Here is a 17523-nt window from a genome sequence, read left to right on the forward strand (position 1 = left end):
CCGGCTTTTCTTGAACGTTTTGTTATATTCTGAGCAGGTAGGAAATCAACTTATGTGGTTGTGTTTTGTTATGTTCTGAGCAGGTAGGAAATCAACTTATGTGGTTGCAAAGAACGACCCCAAGATCATCTGAAGTGCCTCGTAGATAACCTTCTCCAATCCCACAACTTCCCGAGAAGGCAAGGCAAAGCTGATAAACGCCGGATCTTCTTATATGCTTTGTTATATTCTGTGCAGGTAGGAAATCAGCTGATGTGGTTGCAAAGAACGACCGCCAAGATCATCTTCCCCTCTCCAATCCGCAACTTCTTTATAACAAGGCAAGACAAAGAGGCGTGTTATCTTATTAATACGCCGGCTCTTCTTATCTGTATTGTTATATTCTGAGCAGGCAAGAAATCAGCTTGTGTGGTTACAAAGAACGACCCCAAGATCATCAAAAGTGCCCCTCTCCAATCCGCAACTTCCCAAACAGGCAAGGCAAACAAACGACCCTCTTATCTAATAAATACGCTGGCTCTTGTTTAATGGTTTGCTATATTCTAAGCAGGAAGGAAATCAGCTTGTATGGTTGCGGCCTCTTAATAAGCCTGCTCCGTCTCCAATCCGCAACTTGCCAACCTGATAAGGCAAAAAACGACCTTCTTCTCTGATGAACACGCCGGCTCTTTGATGTTTAGTTATATTCTGAGCAGTCAGAAATCAGCTTGTGATTGCGACCTATTAAAATAGCCTGCTCCCTGTCCAATCCGTAACTTCCCAAACTGGCAAGGCAAAGATGCGCGTTTACTTTATAAATACGCCGGCTCTTTAATGTTTTGTTTTGTAATATTCTAAGCAGGTAAGAAATCAGCTTGTGTGGTTGCAAAGAACGATCACTATAAAGAGGCAAGGCAAAGAGGCGCGCTATCTGATGAATTCGCCCGCTCTTGTTTAATTGTTTGTTATGTTCTGGGTAGGTTAAAAATCAGTTTTTGTGGGTGCAAAGTTACATACAACTGCCCAGAGCTATTTCTCCTTCCTTATAACCTACGACCACGTCTTCAACTCATCGCCTCAGCTATAAACAGTATTGCACTACAAACAAGCAGCTACACCCTCCACCCCCTCAACAACCCCCTCGCCACCCCCACAAACCCACACGCAACAGCCAACGTCCCCCCACAAAACACCGCGACGGCTTTAAACTCCATCCCCGTCTTCAACAACTCCCCCGCCACCGGCGTACCAATCAACAGCCCCACGCTCGCGACGGCGAATAAGATCCCGATACGGGTGCCGAGGACGGAGATGTCGGGCGTGATGACGGCAAGGCAGGGCGCGGCGAGGGAGATGATTGAGCCAGAGAAGAAGCCGTAGAGGACAGAGATTGCGACGACGCCTGGTTTGGTCGCGGCCGCGACCCAGCAGAACGCGACGATGGATGCTGCGAAGATACACGGAAGAAGGACGTTAAACGGTCCTACGCGATCGGCGAGTATATTCGGAAGCAACCTTCCAAACGTCGACGCGCCGTTGAGAACCGAAAGCATGTAGAACGAGACATCGAAGCTATAGATCCCTTTCAAGATCGAAAACCCTTCCATGTAATAAAACGGGATGTACGCGCCCATAAACGCAAACACGCCGAATCCGATAAACGCCAGAAAAGGCGGGTACATCACGAGTTCGCGCGTAAGTCTTATTTTCTTGCCAGCGGGGCGTGTCCGTACGCGCATCACGGCAAGGACGTAGCCCTGCGTGACGAGCACGATCAGCGCGACTACGCGTACGGCCCAGCCGAAGCCGAGCAGGGGACGCAGTTTGTGGAAGATTATCGGGTAGATCACGCCGCCGACGGAGGACCCTGAGGCGGCGATGCCGAGCGCGAATGAGCGCCGCGTGGTGAAGTACTGCGGAATGACCGCTACCGAGGGCACGAAGAACAGGCCGCAGCCGATGCCGGTCATGATACCCTGCGCGAGCATGAATTGCCAATACTCGTGACAGAGACTGGTGAACACCAACCCGAGCACGAGCACGACCGATCCTGAAATCAAGAGCGGGCGAAACACGCCGAGGTCAAAGACCGGGCCGGAAATGATTCCGACGACGAGAAGCAGGAAGGCTTGCGTGGAGCCGATCCAGGCGATGTCGGAGGAGGACTTGTTTGAGAGGTTGATGGAGACGTAGTAGGTCTCAAAGACGCCGTAGGAATTGATTGTGCCCCTGCTAATCAGCCTTGTGCGCGAGTCGTCGAATAAAGTGAGAAGACATACCAGCTATTCATAAACAGGACAAAAGACCCAGAAACCTGAAGCCAAGCAGTAAGCCCTCCGTTCGGCGCGTGCTCGTCCGGCGCAGGAAGTGCCTCTTGGAAAGTTATCGCGGCTGCCTTTTCGGTCTGGAGAGTACTCTCCGTCGTCGTACGTTGTATAACTGCCACCCCTGCAGTTTTTGTATGGTCTTGGTCTTCCATCGTCACAGTGCAGCAGAACACAGAAAACAGAAGATGGACAGAAGATGGACAGAGGCTGGATATATGGGCGCGTAGATCCTTCGATGCATAAATTCAGGCATAATTTCGGTCATTATCCAGCAGATCATGTCCAAAGACAGAAAAAAATATCTGAAAAGCGTTGATCCAGCGCGAGTGTGCGGTAGAACTTCCATTGCTCTGTTCGAGGTGGAGACACTTCTTCGATGTGTACCCATCAGAACAGCAACACATCCATAATCCATTAAATAGAACAAGACAGATCTATAGACTAGCTCTACTACTAGCACTCTTCAGCTAGAGCAGCATCCCTCCTTTCTACCAACGGTCGATACCAGAATCCGTCTACCGGTTCTGCGCTCAACGGGATGCGTACGCAGCGCGTATCTGCCGCCAACTCGACAAACCCGCCTCCGCTCCAGCACGTGAACCGCACTTCCACCTCCGTCACTTACAATCCATCTAAATCAATTTAACTCGCACTTGATAGAATACACAAAAGCAGCGTACATATTTTATATTCCCAAGATCTACTCAGAGCACTACTAGTTGTAGATCCGACAAAGCAGATTAAAAGCTGCTCGCAACCCTACACGAACCCACGTTCTCGGTATCACTCGCGTACGACCGCGCTGAGACCTGACCGCCCGGCGGCATCCGAGCACAAACGCGGATGAAGAAAAAAAAAAGCAAGAACAAATCACAAAAGTACGCACTACGCTTTGGCCATCAAGACGGGGCCGGTGTACAGCAGCCGCGACACTGTAAGCAAGATCGCGGAGAGGATGAGGACGGAGCCGCCGAACAGCGCGGGGGCTTCGAATTGCAGATGGGTCTTGAGCAGTTGTCCTGCGACCGGGGTGCCGACGAGCAGACCCAGGCTTGAGATTGCGAATAAGACGCCCATGCGAGTGCCGAGGATGGCGATGTCGGGCGTCATGACGGACATGCAGGGCGCGGAGAGGGAGATGATGGAGCCCGAGAAGAAGCCGTAGAGGATTGAGATTAGGATCACGCCGGCTTTGTCGGTGGCGGGGATCCAGCAGAACATGAGGACGCTGGTAGCCACGAGGCAGGGGACGAGGACGTTGAACGGGCCGATTTTGTCGGCGAGCGCGTTTGGGAGTAACCGGCCGAACGTCGACGCGGCGTTCATGATTGCGAGAGTGTAGAAGGACATGTCGGCGTCGAAGATGCCTTTGAGTAAGGAAAAGCCCTCCATGTAGAAGAAGGGGATATAAACACCCATAAAGCCAAAGAAGCCAAAGCCGACGAAGGCGAGGAAGGGAGGGTAGACGATCACGCTCTTTGAGGCCTTGACGCGCTTCCGGGGCTGCTTGACGCGCGTGCGCATGATTGCGACGACGTACGTCTGCGTGACGAGGACGATGAGCGCGATAACTCTGATCGACCAGCCAAAGCCGATTTTCGCGTGCAGCTTGTGGAAGATGATGGGGTAGATCACGCCGCCGACAGAGGATCCTGATGCAGCGATGCCGAGCGCCAGCGCGCGCTTCTTGTCAAAGTACTGGGGCACGATGGCGACGGAGGGCACGAAGAACAAGCCGCAACCGATGCCGGTGAGGATGCCCTGGGCAAGGATGAGCTGCCAGTACTCTTTGCAGAGACTGGTGAAGACGAGGCCGAGGACGACGATGATGGAGCCGGTGAGCATGAGGGGACGGAAGAAGCCGAGGTCAAAGAAGGGGCCGGAGAAGATGCCGACGATGAGAAGGAGGAAGGCTTGGAGGGAGCCGATCCAGGCGATTTGGGACGAGGACTTGCCGGAGAGGTTGATGGAGACGTAGTAGGTCTCAAAGACGCCGAAGGAGTTGAGGATGCCCCTGGGCACATTAGCTGAGAGCAGGAGATGTAGATAGAGGTAGACATACCAGCTGTTTGTGAAGAGAAGGAAAGAGCCAGAGACCTGCATCCAGGCAACTAGACCGCCGTCGGGGACCTCCAGAGCAGCGGTGTTGATTTCGGGAGGGGATTGTTCGTCTTTAGGCAGGCCATCGACGGAGTTGCTGGCCGACGAGCCTTCCTCGTAGGGCGAGACGGTGAGTGTCGTATCTTGTTTTTCAGCGTCGACAGTCATTATGAAGCAGTGCAGTTATAGACAGATACAGAAGATACAGAAGAAGAGGCAAGACAGATATATAAGAGCAGGGCATTGCAGCGATGGTATCCAGATGACGCGTAGCAGCCGCAAGAACGTGACTGAGCAGATATCAGCTTCTTCGAGATCCGGGAGCTGCGGTGGTGGTCGGAGTACCTGGTAACCGGGCTACTAGCGCCTCGTCGGCGAGGTCGAGTCCGTACGCGGAGGTTAGTGGCTCTCCGACGTGCAGGTTGATAAGAACAGCAGACAGAGGACAGAAGATGCATTAACAGCAGCATCAACAAGAGCAGTAGTTATCAAATAGAACAACAACCAACAGCGACTATCTACAAGCAGTAAACAAGAAGCATATCCACATCCCGACTCAGAGCGCGGCTGTCAAAACAGCCTCTCGCTTCAGCCGCTCGCTTCAAAGGAAACAATTCCGAGCCTTTGTTTTAGAGAATGAGTGATTTAGGATCCTACTTTTCCGTGTGATTTGCTAAACAACTACCTGCACCGTCTGCAATCAGGATGACAGTCGCCGACCAGCCTCACCCTCTTCTCTCTCTCATCACAGCAGCTGCTCAAACAGCTTCCGCACGTTGTAGACCCCTTCCAGCATGTTGACGTCTTTGCCCTGCCCCGGAACCCACGTCGCGTGCGCAAAGTCAATCACCTTCACCTTCAGCACCTCCTTCTCTTCCTCATCCTCATCCTCCTCTCCTGCCACTTCTGCCACTTCTGCTGTAGATGCAAACGACACCTGCTCAACCGTCCTGCCGTCAATCTCCACCGTCTCACTCACAACCTCAATCTCCTCCTCCTCCTCCTCCTCAGATGACACTGCCTCTCTCGCAACCTTCGCCTCCTCATACGCCTCCCCATCCCCCTCATACACAATCAACAAACTCGCGCTATACATCCTCGACTCCTCCCCCTCCAACACCTCCGCGATCCTCCCCACCTCCTCCACAATCCTCCTCGTAATCTCCCTCCTCCTCTCCCCCACGCTCTCCGGCAAAAACTCCCGAAACCCCTCCACCACGTCCTCCTTCGCAAACCGGCGCCCGTAGTTCTTATCATACACCACAAACTCCGCCTTCGCACTATCCCACACCTTCATCCCCGCGATCCGAAACCCAAGCGACCCGCTCGTCGTCGCCGCCGCCACAGCATCCAATCGCGCGGCTTTCTCTGCACTCGCGCGCGCATCCCACAGCTGCCGACCAAGCTTGATATCAACCACCGACGGCCTCACGAACCCGCTCGTCACGTTCTCAAGCACAATCGCCTTCTCCGCGTCCTTGATCTTATGACTCCCGTCCGCGCCCTTCTCCTCTGCACTACCACCACCCTGCTCGCCAGATAACTCCAGCGTGCCGTAAAACCGCGGCACGACAGCGGCAAACGAAGGATGCTGCGCGGCCAGTTGCTCGTAAAACTCAATCTCGTACGTCGTCGCGGGCTTGATGATCACGCTCCCGGACGCGTCTTGCAGAACCCCGTCATGGCCTGCTACTTTGTTGTCAAACGACACCGCGGAGGAGAGGTCGATCTGCATGTTGTATTATTCTGTGGAGCTGGGTGAATCGTGTTGTTTGAGTTGATGTTGTCTATGCGGCTCAGTAGTTTCTCTACCCCGGACTAAGCAATTACCCAATACATCTTCAGTCTACATCTCTCAATTGATAATGTTATATTCTTGTTTATTGTAACAACAGCTAGGCTGAGATATCTAGATCTTCAACAGAACCTTACCCGTCGACTTCCTCGTCTCCAAACTCTCTGCCGCATCAGCATACTCCGCCAACCCAAACTCCTTATACACCGCAATATCGAGCACCCCGCTCGCGACCTCCTTCCACAGCAACTCAGAGTAATACTCCAACTCCTCCTCCTCCGCAATGTAATTAAACAGCGTCGGCCTCATCAGCTTCAGATTCTTACTCGTCAGCACCGGCAACGGCACAGGCGGCACCGACCCGCTCGCGTTGCCAAACGAAATCATCGAGCCCTTGCGACGCAGCGCGCCGATCGACGCGTCAAAGGTAGCCTTCCCCACGCCGTCAAACGCAACATGCACGCCCTTCCCCTCCGACGCCTTCACCACCTCACCAACATAATCCGGCGTCTCGGCATAGTTAATCACCGTCTCCGCGCCCGCTTTCTTCGCCAGCGCGGCTTTCTCGGCCGTCGACACAGTGCCAATCACATGCGCGCCAATCCCAGCGCACAGCTGCGTGAGCAACAACCCCATTCCCCCCGCAGCAGCCTGCACGAGCACGTAATCGTCCTTCTTGACATCATACGCCTCCTTCACCAGCGTCACGGCCGTCAACCCCTGCAGCAGCGACGCCGCCGCGGTCTTGGTCGAGATGCCGGCGGGGATCTTGAGCACGGTGCCGGAGGCGGCGGTGGACGTGTACTCTGCAAACGCACCGGTGCTCATGTAGGCCACGCGGTCGCCGACGGCGAATTTGCTCACCTTTGAGCCGATCGCGACGATCGTGCCTGCTGCTTCGCGGCCGGCGGTGTAGGGGTAGGAGATCGGATAGAGTCCCGAGCGGAAGTACGAGTCAATGAAGTCTACAACAGTTTTGATTAGCCTTGCGTCTCATTGTTCAAACAAAAAAGAGCGACCTTACTCAACCCGGCATACTCGTTCTTGATGAGCACATCCCCCTCGCCGACCTCAGGCACCGGCACCTCGGTGTACTTAATAACCTCCCGTCCGCCCTTGTCTGGGATCACAATTGCTTTCTGCGTAGTAGGAACAGCCATCTTGAACGTCTTGATCGAGGGAGGAGAGGAGTGGGTAGCAAGACAGGCAGCAGAAGACGGGAGAAGTGCAAGTGGAAGTCTGAGTCTGAGGTCGCTAGGGTTTCTGCATTTTATAGCCAGTCCGACTCCACCTCCGCTCTGCAGTGGGGCAATTGTTCTTGTTCTTACTGTGAGCTTGAGCATATCTGATGCAGTAGAACTTGTCTATGGTGCAATTATAAATGCAATTGCAATTGGCTGGGTGGCTGTAGTCAGCTCCTTATCCTCCACCCTCCTCGTTCTTATCCGGGAGATATCACGTAATCGACGCACGTCATCGATCTCCCCCAGCAGCGCCATCCACCAGATCCATTACAAACACAGAGTATCTTTGAGCAGTATATCTCGTTCAACTAAACAACTAAAACACTATAATAATGCTCAACAAAACTCTCTGAATACACACTGCTCGAATTCTCATAAGTATAACTGAACACGTCCTCGCATCACATAACATACGCTCTAAACATCACGTGCACGGACAAGGGCCTAATCAGAAATACCACCGCCGCTCGAGGAGTAGCCAGCCAGTCCAGTTATCTGATAATCCCCATCTCTCCATCTCTTGCAGTAAGCACCTCATTGTTTATTTTCCGCGTGGATATTTATGCTGATTGCTGTTGGTATAGATACAATGTCCTCCTCGTCTACCACCGTCGCTCCAAACCGGCCGTCATCGGTCCCAGGGTACGTCTACTCCTCGCGTCTGACTAGTCTATATCAATCAGAAGACCTAGTCTCTCAGTCAATTGACTAACCTACTATTCTCCAGGAGTGTGATCCGCGCGCTGGCGATGTTCACCACCGCAATGGTCATCGCGCCCCTGTTTTCCTTTTACTTTTGCGTAAACTACGTGTTTGGTATGCCTGCTGTTGCTACATCTCTCATCTAACCTACACACTGCTGACTGACTGGGTGACTGATGTGTAGACGGAAACAGCCAATGGGCAGGCTTGGTCGCTGCTATTGTCGCGAACGTGGTGGTGCTGGGATACGTTGTGTTTGCGTGGAAAGAAGACTCGAATACGTTCAAGGCCAACGAGGGCGAGGAGTCCAAGAAGTCAAAGTAGTCTGTTCCCAGCCCACTAGTCTTCTTTTCGACAGTTTATTTAGCGCGACAAAAACAATGCAGACAGAGAGGGGAGTGAGAGAAATAGCAAACAGATAGAGCGGGTGGGAGATAAGGAGCTTGCGATTGTGAATATCGTACGTGCTCGGAAGGAAAGCGATTTATTTGTCTAATTATTCTTTGTATTATTGTTGATATTTCTACTTCTCACGATATGATTGTTAATATTACTTCTCACAAGCCCGATTTTTCTGTAACTGTCCATAAATAACTTAGCATTTTCAATGATTTTTTCTTTATAGTCTGTAATAGAGCACCCACAATAACACCAAGCGCAAGATAAGCACGAAGAACACTATCTTGGAGTCAGTATCGCGGATCATTTTTACACTGAATATTAGCAAGATTGCAGGTTGGGAGATTGATGACCGCGCCGAGGTGGCTCGGGATTGTCAGATGTTTACGGCAGAGTGATTTACTCCATTGCGATTTTATTGATTTACAATTTAGATATACGATACAGCAACAGACTGCAGAAGACAGCAGAAGACAGCAGCAGACAGCAGCAGACAGCAGCAGCAGATAGAAAACAGATTTAAACACAGACATGTCGGATCTACAACGAAACCTGATGAAGGGAAAACTCCCACACCTCGACGAAGAAGAATCACATCAACCAGAATCCGCAGGAGTGAAAGGACTACAAGGACTTGGTCCGATTGCTGGGATTAAACCTGCTTCGGGGGAGTTGAATTTACCTGCTGATCACCAATTCAAAATTCCACTGTATGTGCTGTGCTCTATCTACATAAATGCATTTACTAACAGAACAGACGCCCTCCCAAGCAGAAAAGCTACACACCAACAGACTGGTCAACCTACTGGACACATACCGCGACCGCTGCACTATCCACCCCCTCCTCTCTATACAAGATCTACTACACCCCCCCGACAGACTCGACAAACACCTGGTTCGTATTCCACCACGGCGCGGGATCATCAGCCCTCACGTTCTCGCTGTCCGCGAAACTGCTGCACGACGCGATCCCGCACGTCGGTGTCGCCGCGTACGATGCTCGAGGACACGGGCACACGGCCGCGACGGGCGATGATAGTGATTTAAGTCTTGCGACGCTCGCGAGGGATTTCATCAGTGCGGTAGCGTACCTTGCCGACCTCAGCGACGAGGAAAAGCAAGCGGAGGTGGTGTTTGTAGGCCACTCGCTCGGCGGCGCGGTGGTGACGGAGGCAGCATTGAAGCTCGACGAGGACAAGCAGTCCTGGCCGAGCCCGCGGCCGCGGCCGCTGATCAGCGGGGTCGTGGTCGTCGACGTGGTCGAGGGCTCGGCGCTAGAAGGACTGGCGCACATGCGGGCGTATCTCGGCACGCGGCCGTCGTCGTTCCGCACGGTCGAGGACGCAATCAGATGGCATGTGAAGTCGCACACTGTACGCAGCGCGGAGTCTGCGTGCGTGAGCGTGCCGCCGCTGGTGCGGACGCAGGACGGGTCGGGGAAGTTGGTGTGGCGGACCGAGCTGGGGTCTACGGAGCGGTACTGGCAGGAGTGGTTTGCGGATCTGAGCAGCAAGTTCTTACGGGCGCGCGCGGGCAGGCTGCTGGTGCTGGCGGGGACGGACAGGCTGGACAAGCCGCTGACGATAGGGCAGATGCAGGGCAAGTACCAGCTCGAGGTGTTGCCGGAGGTGGGCCATTTCGTGCAGGAGGACGCGCCGCAGCGGTTCGCGGGGCTGCTGGAAGGGTTCTGGGGGCGGAATCGACGGGGAGCAGCGCTGGAGGTGAACATGAAGCTGAACGCGCACGGCAAGGCGGCGCCGGAGGCTGCGGTGACGGGGTGGGGGGTGCCGATGGCGGCGAAGATGCCTTTGCCGTGAGCATCGGGAGGATGGAGTAGTAATAGATTAGTAATGATGTTGTGGACTAGGGTTGTTTAGCGAGCGGCTGGGCAGCTAGGCGAGCGCAGGGACGGCGATCATGAGGTTCTGTATTAGTTAGAGGAGAGGAGGAGAGGAGAGGAGAGTAGAGTAGAGTAGAGTAGAGTAGTAGTAGAATAGAGCATGGAGGAATAGAATATGAACAGGAGATGAGCAGCAGCCAGACACAGGGAAGAGAGGAGAGGAGCGCGAGCAAAGGAGAAGAGAAAGGAGCAAAACAATGGGACGCTATGAACGCCACTGCGGGCATCTGCATAAGATCGAGTGTTTTTTGTGTTTGGTTCTACTACTGTTCTACTACTGTTCTACTACTGATTACTAGTTGATGTGAATAGTGTCAAAAGTAGTGGATATATGAGAGATTATGAAGACTAATCACTGACTGAGCCAACTCACCAGAACGTGCTCAACTTCCCTCGCGAGCAAAAACCGTTCGAACAATCGCTCGCTCGCTGGCTGAGCACATTCGCTGTTTCCATCCACTTCCTTCTCTGCTCCTCTCTTCTTCTTCTTCTAAGTCCGTCTACCGTAGTTCAGAGTCCTCCTCCTCATCTGCTCTTTCTTCTCTTTCTTCTGCTTATTCTCTCCTTCTCTCTCAACTCCGTGGAAGCCCTCGGAATCCACCGTGCGCACACGTCATACTGCATTTTCCTAACCGCGCTAACCCTAGTCCGGACTAGCGTGCCTCATCGCCCGCCGGCTGTCCACGCGCGCATAAATAAACCTCCTCTGCCCGTCCTCTTCCTCTTCTCTCGCCCGCCAACTCACCTCTGCTCTCTTCTCTGCTCTTAGCTCTCTCTTGCGATCTTGCTATCTTGCTATCTTACTATCTAACCATGTCTGCCGTCGGTATGTCTTCCTGCTCTTCTATATCTCTAGCTGCTCTTGTTATCATACAATATCTCATACTAACACCACTCTACAGAAACTACTACACCCGCCACCGAGGTCGCCCCTGTTGAGGCCCCTGTCGAAGAGACCGTCGCTGCCGTCGAGGAGTCGACTCCTGCTGTTGAGGAATCTACTCCTGCCGTCGCGGAGTCTACCCCTGCCGCTACCACCGCCAAGTCGGCTCCCGCCTCGACCCCCGCGAAGCGCCACTCGTTCCTGCCTTCCGGCCTGGGCGACAAGGTCAAGAAGCTCCTGCACAAGGCCCTCCCCAAGTCGGCCGAGAAGGAGAAGACTGCCGCGACCAAGACCACCGCCCCGGTCGTCACTGAGCCCCCTGTGTCCGAGTCCGCGACCGAGCCCCCGGTCGAGTCTGCGACCGAGGAGGTTGTCTCTGACGCCGAGGCCGCCGTCGTTGAGGCTGATGCCGTCCCCGTCGCAAACTCGGGCGCCATGAACCCCGTCAAGTAAACTCCTTTTTTTTTGTTAGACCTCTGACTCTCGCGCGGTCCTATCTTTAATCCTCCTTCTCCGTTTTTTGTCCGCTGTTCTTTTCTTCGTTGCTGGATAATCTTAATGTGTAATAGTAGGGTCGCGGTTGTTTATATAATATTGCCTTTCCTTTGTTTCTGTTGTGATGGTGTGCTTGTCTTAAACTGTTACAGACCACCTCTATATTTAATTTCTAATAAATTGTAATAACCTGTTCCTGTTCTGAAAAGTAGATCTGTACGTAACAATAGTCATTGTTTCATCGGGCTACGGCTATAGCCGCTTGCTTCTGTTACGTAAAGCATTCGTCACCGTCTATTTTTACATTTACATACACTGTGTTTATTTTATATTCTGTAGTAGTTATTATATTCTGTATATTTGATACTAGTAATCTGTATTGATATAAACCTACACTTGCAGTTAGCACCACCCTCACAACAAAGAAGTATCAAAACAAGCAGTCTGAGCAGATTCTCTCAGTTTCATTAAATCAGTAAATATTTTTGAGATCATTATTAGTCACACAGTGTGAATATATGTATAATCATCGAGAATCTGCCCTGACTACTTGTCTTTTTGAACAAGTACAAACATACCTTTTGAGATATATCCAGATCTGTATCTCAGCAGACAGACATACTAAACCACCAGTTAGTCTCACAACTCAGCACACCCACCAGAACAAAAGCAGAAACAAGGCAGAGGCAAACGGATCCGACACTTTCAAAAAAGTTTGTACACTGAAAGAGTTCTCAACATTGGTCTTATGCCCGCACGTCGTTAGACTATCTCTCTTCATTTCATGTCTGCCTCTCCTCTTCTCTTTTCTCTTTTCTCTTTTCTCTTTTCTCTATTTCTTTCATGTATAGACATACCTACAGAGCAGTAGGGCTGTTAGTATCACTCTTACTCTCACACATCATCAACAGAATGAAGAGCGCTCATACAAGGCTGAAACTTGAATGCTTGTATATTGTCCGCATCAATTGTTCGGAGATGGAAAGATGATGGTATACAAAATAATCATAGCGCTCTTCTCTTCTTCTTCTCCTTATATAAAGACAGTCACATACCTTATAAAATCAAGCCTATACTCCTCAACACTCTAAGAGTATAGACAAGAGTATAGACTGACAAACACCCAGTCCAGTCCACGAGGGAGAAGAGAGGAAAATTTGTAGGCCGTGACTAGGGCTCCGTCTCCCATTCGTTAGGGTTCGTCTCTCGTCATGTGACTAACTTACATAAGCACTTACACAACTAGAGTCATCGTCGCCGCACGCCCCAGACGTGAAGTGAATAGTGAAAACAGAAATAAAAAATTACAAAACATCTCTTTTCTTTGTCTTTGCAACAATCAACACAACAATGTCTTCACAAGAATACCTCTCCACCCGGGACTCCTCCCCGCCATATCTCTCCTTCGAAGACACCGTCCTCCGCGGTCTCGCCCCCGGCGGCGGCCTCTTCATCCCGGCCGCCATCCCCACCCTTCCCGCCGATTTCCTCACGACCTGGAAAGATCTCTCGTTCGAAGACCTCGCGTTCAACGTCTTCTCGCTCTACATCTCCGCCGACGAGATCCCCGCGGCCGACCTCAAGAACCTGATCGCGGCCAGCTACTCCACCTTCCGCTCCGACACCGTCACCCCGCTCGTCCCGCTCGACAAGGCCCGCAAGCTCTACCTGCTCGAGCTCTTCCACGGCCCCACCTACGCGTTCAAAGACGTCGCGCTCCAGTTCGTCGGAAACCTGTTTGAGTACTTCCTCACCCGCCGCAACGCCGGCAAAGACCCCAAAGACCCCGCCCGCGAGCGCTTGACCGTCGTCGGCGCCACCAGCGGCGACACCGGCTCCGCTGCAATCTACGGCCTCCGCAACAAAACCGACGTCTCGATCTTCATCCTCCACCCGCAGGGCAAGGTCTCGCCCGTGCAGGAGCTCCAGATGACGACCGTCACCGACCCGAACGTGCACAACCTCGCCGTCAAGGGCAACTTCGACGACTGCCAGGACATTGTCAAGTCGCTCTTTGACGACAAGCAGTTCAACGACAAGCACCACCTCGGCGCCGTCAACTCCATCAACTGGGCCCGCATCCTCGCCCAGATCACGTACTACTTCCACTCCTACTTCTCCCTCCTCAGACTCTCCTCCGGCGCAGACAAGCCAACCGTCAAGTACGTCGTCCCCACCGGCAACTTTGGCGACATCCTCGCCGGCTTCTACGCCAAGCGCATGGGTCTCCCCATCGCCAAACTCGTCGTCGCCACAAACTCAAACGACATCCTCGACCGATTCTGGAAGTCGGGCGTGTACGAGAAAAACCCCGCCGCCGCCACCTCAGGCGAGGAGGCAGTCAAAGAAACCCTCTCGCCCGCAATGGACATCCTCATCTCCTCAAACTTCGAGCGTCTGCTCTGGTACCTCGCCCGCGAAAACCTCGCGGCCACACCGATCGAGGCCGGCCAGATCCTGCAGTCCTGGATGGTCGAGCTCAAGACGACCGGCAAAGTCGCCGTCCCGCGCCCGGTCCTCGCCGCCGGCCTCGCAGAGTTCTCAAGCGAAGCCGTCTCCGACGCGCAGACCGTCGACACCATCAAATCCGTCTACTCCTCTTCTCAAAAATACGTGCTCGACCCGCACACCGCCGTCGGCGTCACCGCCAGCCTGCGCAACATCGCCGCCGACCCTTCGGCGTACTACATCTCGCTCTCGACCGCACACCCTGCCAAGTTCGGCGACGCGGTCGACCGCGCGCTGGCGGGCGTCGACGACGTATACTCGTTCGACAAGGTCTTGCCTGAGGACTTTAAGAAGCTCGAGTCGCTGCCGAAGAACGTCACTTTGGTTGATAAGCCGGATCGGGAGTTGGTTAAGGCTGAGATCGAAAAGGCGTTGAAGGAGGAGGGTGTTGTGTTTTAGGCATAGACCTCTGTATCTACCTATTGTATTTACAATCTCAAAAGTCACTTCTGCCCTTAATATTACAGTAGAATATATTCTATCTCACATCACATCACTCACTATTAAATACAAATACTAACTACAAAGAATTTCAAGCCAAAGGAATGACACACAAATTATTTTTTCTTCCAAAAAACCAAAGTCGAAAACTGCAACTAGCAAAACAAAAACACATTCCTTCAGCTTCACGCTGAATATTCAAAAAGGAGAGTCGTGTGGCACTTCTTATGTTTTGAGAGGTCAAGAGTGCCGGAGAAAACCTGTGCCATAGATATCAAATCGCGTCATGTGCAAAAACCCAAGTACCAAAAAAAATCAAAACAAATCAAAACAATTCAAAACATAGCATAACCAAACCAGTCTAATGAGTGGACGATTCTCAAGAATCAGTATTATAAGTTCCCCAAAACGTGACCTTAATAGCCATATACCTCTTCCCCTCCTGCGTCGCGATACTGTTAATCGAATAACTGCCGTCGTCGCCAGCCACAAGCTCGCCGCGACTGACCGACGTAATCGTATCGTCCGACGTGAACGAAAACTTCCAGTTCTGGCCGATCGGCGAGTTCGTCAATGGCGCAGCGTACAGCGTGCCGACGAAGGTGGTCGAGTTCACTTGCTGCGTGACGACGCGCAAGAGGTAGGTATTGTTGTCGCTGCTGTCGAGCGTCAAGTCTTCGAGCTCGCTAGAATCCGCGCTGGCAGTCGCACTCGCGCTCGCGGTCGCGGTCGTCGTCGCGCTGCCGGCTATGTACGTCGTCGACGTGCCGTCAGGGCAAAACTCAACCTTCTGCAACATCGTCGGCATCGCCGCCATACCAGTAACCGTAGCCGCAGCAGTACCCGCCTCCTCGCGCTTCAAAATCGCGGCCTTCATATGCTGCAAATGCCGCGGTCGCGGTCGCGCAGCTGGCGCAGGCTTGTCCTCGTGCGCGTGCAGCTTCCGCATCGGTACATGCGGATGATGTTTCTTCCCCAGCTCGGCGTCGTAGAACGGCGACTCGTCTCTGCGCGCTACGGGTTTTCGCAACACATGGTCGTGCGTGATTGATCGCTTGGCCTTTCTGTGCATGTGCTGCCAGATATCATTCGACTCTGCCATCTCGTGGTTGTACTCCAAGTCATCATCCCAGACGCCTCGCTTCATCAGCTTCGCGCTGTCTGTCGAGATGCCGGATTCGCTGCACGCCTGGACTCCACTAGGACCCGGATAATCACACGCAATCTCGTCGCCGTCATCCATACAGGCTAGCCCGGTGTAGCACTGGCGAACAACCCAGGTACCCCAAACACACTGTCCGTACGAGTATCCATTACAAGCCAACTCGCCGTGCACCGCGCAGGCTGCACCTTCAACCGGGCAAGAAACAGGAGTACCGCTCGAGCTCGCGGACGAGGTCGCGGATTCGGCGGCAGATGCTGTAGATGTCTCGTCTAAGATCGAGACTGTCGCTGTGAAAGGCGCACGGGGTACGAATGTCAGCTTGGTCTCGGTGGTAGCGACCGTGGTTGTCGCGTCAGAGGTAGTCTCGGCTGTAGTCGTCGTGGACTCAGTCAGTGTAGTTGTAACAGCGGGAGCAGTCACCGTCTCTTCCTCAGTGACTGTGATTGGGTCAGAGTTGAAGGAAGCCACAGATGTAGTCGCCGACGAAGCGGTTTCAGTATCTGTCTCGGAGGTAGAGGACTCGTAGACAGTAGACGGAGTCTGGACAGAGGTCATAGTCGCAACACTGATGATTGCAGTCGTAGTGAATCCGTCTCCTCCTACCATTGTCGTTGTCGACACGCCCGCAGTTGGGAACGTTGAAGTCGAGGAGGGGGAGGAGGAGGAGGAGGAGGAGGAGGAGGAGGAGGAGATGGCAGGAGTAACTGCCGCCTCAGAAGTAGTGGAGGAGGAGAAAACAGGAGTAACCGCCGCCGCAGAGGTAGTGCCAGACAAAGTCGAGACAACCGAGGCAGAAGGAGTCGTGGTCGTAAAAGTAGCATTCATCCCGACCGTTGTAGCTACAGTCGTACTGCTCGAGGAGGAAGTAGCCGCGGGGATATCGGTAGAGAGCACAGACGTAGAAGACGTGGTGGTAGAAGACGATACCACAGTTCTGGAAACTCCCACCACCGGATAACCGGTAGTCGATGTAGAGGTCGGCTCTGTGGTGCTGGACTCTGTGACCGTAGACGTCATGTACCACGTCTGCCCAATGTTGTCAATCGAAGAGACGGTAATAAGACTGGCGGAAGAGGTCGAGGAAGTAGTTCCTTCAGGGTTCCACATTCCGTCATCATATGTAGAAGTTGATGCGTAGTCTGTCGTCGAAGGCTCCCAATCCGCAATCGTGGAGGTGGCCTCGTCTCCTTCCCAGGTCGAGGTGCTCGACGCAACGTAGTACTCTTCCGTAGTGCTAGACTCTGGTGATACCCAGTAGTTCTCGGTAGAGCTTGAAGTTGGGACACTGACTTCAGAAGTGGAAGAAGGTTCCCAAATATATTCAGTGCTGGATGTGGCAGACGATTCTTCATCTCCAGACCAGTAGCCAGAGTCAGGCGTAGTAGACGTGCTCGCCGATGAAGTCGTCGAAGACGCTACGTCCCAGTAGATCTCAGTATCAGTCTCACTCTCGGTAGAGCTCCAAGCAGTCGACGTAGCCGTACTGGTAGACGGAGTCCAGTATCCATTATCATATGTCGATGAGGTTGTCTCAGAGGCAGCATATAAGGTCGAAGTAGATGCAACTTCGATTGTTGAGGAAGCA

The 17523-nt window shown here is 53.0% G+C and overlaps 8 protein-coding genes across 8 annotated transcripts; 3 read left to right on the plus strand and 5 right to left on the minus strand.

Annotated features, from left to right (window-relative positions):
• Positions 1 to 1078: 1078 nt before the first annotated feature.
• BZA70DRAFT_103471 (MFS general substrate transporter) lies at positions 1079 to 2824 on the minus strand. Its single transcript, XM_064909341.1, has 2 exons — positions 2259 to 2824; positions 1079 to 2208 (listed from the first exon to the last, which is right to left on the minus strand). Exons 1-2 carry the CDS (start codon positions 2456 to 2458, stop codon positions 1092 to 1094), a joined length of 1317 nt encoding a protein of 438 aa, XP_064765448.1. The 5' UTR covers positions 2459 to 2824; the 3' UTR covers positions 1079 to 1091.
• A 367-nt stretch (positions 2825 to 3191) lies between these two features.
• Positions 3192 to 4574, minus strand: BZA70DRAFT_242908 (major facilitator superfamily domain-containing protein; the record flags this gene model as incomplete). The annotated part of the gene is made up of 2 exons (XM_064910580.1): positions 3192 to 4320; positions 4369 to 4574. The coding sequence occupies 2 exons, from the start codon at positions 4572 to 4574 to the stop codon at positions 3192 to 3194; spliced, it is 1335 nt and encodes a 444-aa protein (XP_064765449.1).
• Positions 4575 to 5013: 439 nt separating this feature from the next.
• Positions 5014 to 6182, minus strand: BZA70DRAFT_103525 (inositol polyphosphate kinase-domain-containing protein). The gene has a single exon (XM_064909343.1). It carries the CDS (start codon positions 6139 to 6141, stop codon positions 5152 to 5154), a length of 990 nt encoding a protein of 329 aa, XP_064765450.1. The 5' UTR covers positions 6142 to 6182; the 3' UTR covers positions 5014 to 5151.
• Positions 6183 to 6315: 133 nt separating this feature from the next.
• BZA70DRAFT_242912 (uncharacterized protein) lies at positions 6316 to 7361 on the minus strand (the record flags this gene model as incomplete). Its single annotated transcript, XM_064910581.1, has 2 exons — positions 6316 to 7166; positions 7226 to 7361. 2 exons carry the CDS (start codon positions 7359 to 7361, stop codon positions 6316 to 6318), a joined length of 987 nt encoding a protein of 328 aa, XP_064765451.1.
• Positions 7362 to 7948: 587 nt separating this feature from the next.
• BZA70DRAFT_286135 (vacuolar ATPase assembly integral membrane protein VMA21) lies at positions 7949 to 8859 on the plus strand. The gene is made up of 3 exons (XM_064913835.1): positions 7949 to 8087; positions 8173 to 8261; positions 8332 to 8859. Exons 1-3 carry the CDS (start codon positions 8008 to 8010, stop codon positions 8469 to 8471), a joined length of 309 nt encoding a protein of 102 aa, XP_064765452.1. The 5' UTR covers positions 7949 to 8007; the 3' UTR covers positions 8472 to 8859.
• Positions 8860 to 9077: 218 nt separating this feature from the next.
• Positions 9078 to 10480, plus strand: BZA70DRAFT_300441 (Alpha/Beta hydrolase protein; the record flags this gene model as incomplete). The annotated part of the gene is made up of 3 exons (XM_064914706.1): positions 9078 to 9256; positions 9304 to 10267; positions 10424 to 10480. 3 exons carry the CDS (start codon positions 9078 to 9080, stop codon positions 10478 to 10480), a joined length of 1200 nt encoding a protein of 399 aa, XP_064765453.1.
• A 2670-nt stretch (positions 10481 to 13150) lies between these two features.
• BZA70DRAFT_286146 (tryptophan synthase beta subunit-like PLP-dependent enzyme) lies at positions 13151 to 14800 on the plus strand. Its single transcript, XM_064913836.1, has one exon. It carries the CDS (start codon positions 13175 to 13177, stop codon positions 14729 to 14731), a length of 1557 nt encoding a protein of 518 aa, XP_064765454.1. The 5' UTR covers positions 13151 to 13174; the 3' UTR covers positions 14732 to 14800.
• On the minus strand, positions 14801 to 16583 carry BZA70DRAFT_286147 (uncharacterized protein). The gene has a single exon (XM_064913837.1). It carries the CDS (start codon positions 16542 to 16544, stop codon positions 15153 to 15155), a length of 1392 nt encoding a protein of 463 aa, XP_064765455.1. The 5' UTR covers positions 16545 to 16583; the 3' UTR covers positions 14801 to 15152.
• Between the last annotated feature and the right edge of the window lie 940 nt (positions 16584 to 17523).

This window comes from Myxozyma melibiosi (genome assembly GCF_037950935.1).
Source record: "Myxozyma melibiosi strain Phaff 52-87 chromosome Unknown BZA70scaffold_18, whole genome shotgun sequence".
In the NCBI taxonomy this organism is placed as follows: Eukaryota; Fungi; Ascomycota; class Lipomycetes; order Lipomycetales; family Lipomycetaceae; genus Myxozyma; species Myxozyma melibiosi.

Coding starts and splice junctions, on each gene's coding strand:
- BZA70DRAFT_286135 (XM_064913835.1), top strand. CDS start 8,008: ATGCTGATTGCTGTTGGTATAGATACAATGTCCTCCTCGTCTACCACC. Junction 8,088..8,172: donor CGGCCGTCATCGGTCCCAGG/GTACGTCTACTC, acceptor ACTATTCTCCAG/GAGTGTGATCCGCGCGCTGG. Junction 8,262..8,331: donor TTGCGTAAACTACGTGTTTG/GTATGCCTGCTG, acceptor ACTGATGTGTAG/ACGGAAACAGCCAATGGGCA.
- BZA70DRAFT_103471 (XM_064909341.1), bottom strand. CDS start 2,458: ATGGAAGACCAAGACCATACAAAAACTGCAGGGGTGGCAGTTATACAA. Junction 2,209..2,258: donor GTCCTGTTTATGAATAGCTG/GTATGTCTTCTC, acceptor GCTGATTAGCAG/GGGCACAATCAATTCCTACG.
- BZA70DRAFT_103525 (XM_064909343.1), bottom strand. CDS start 6,141: ATGCAGATCGACCTCTCCTCCGCGGTGTCGTTTGACAACAAAGTAGCA.
- BZA70DRAFT_286147 (XM_064913837.1), bottom strand. CDS start 16,544: ATGGTAGGAGGAGACGGATTCACTACGACTGCAATCATCAGTGTTGCG.
- BZA70DRAFT_286146 (XM_064913836.1), top strand. CDS start 13,175: ATGTCTTCACAAGAATACCTCTCCACCCGGGACTCCTCCCCGCCATAT.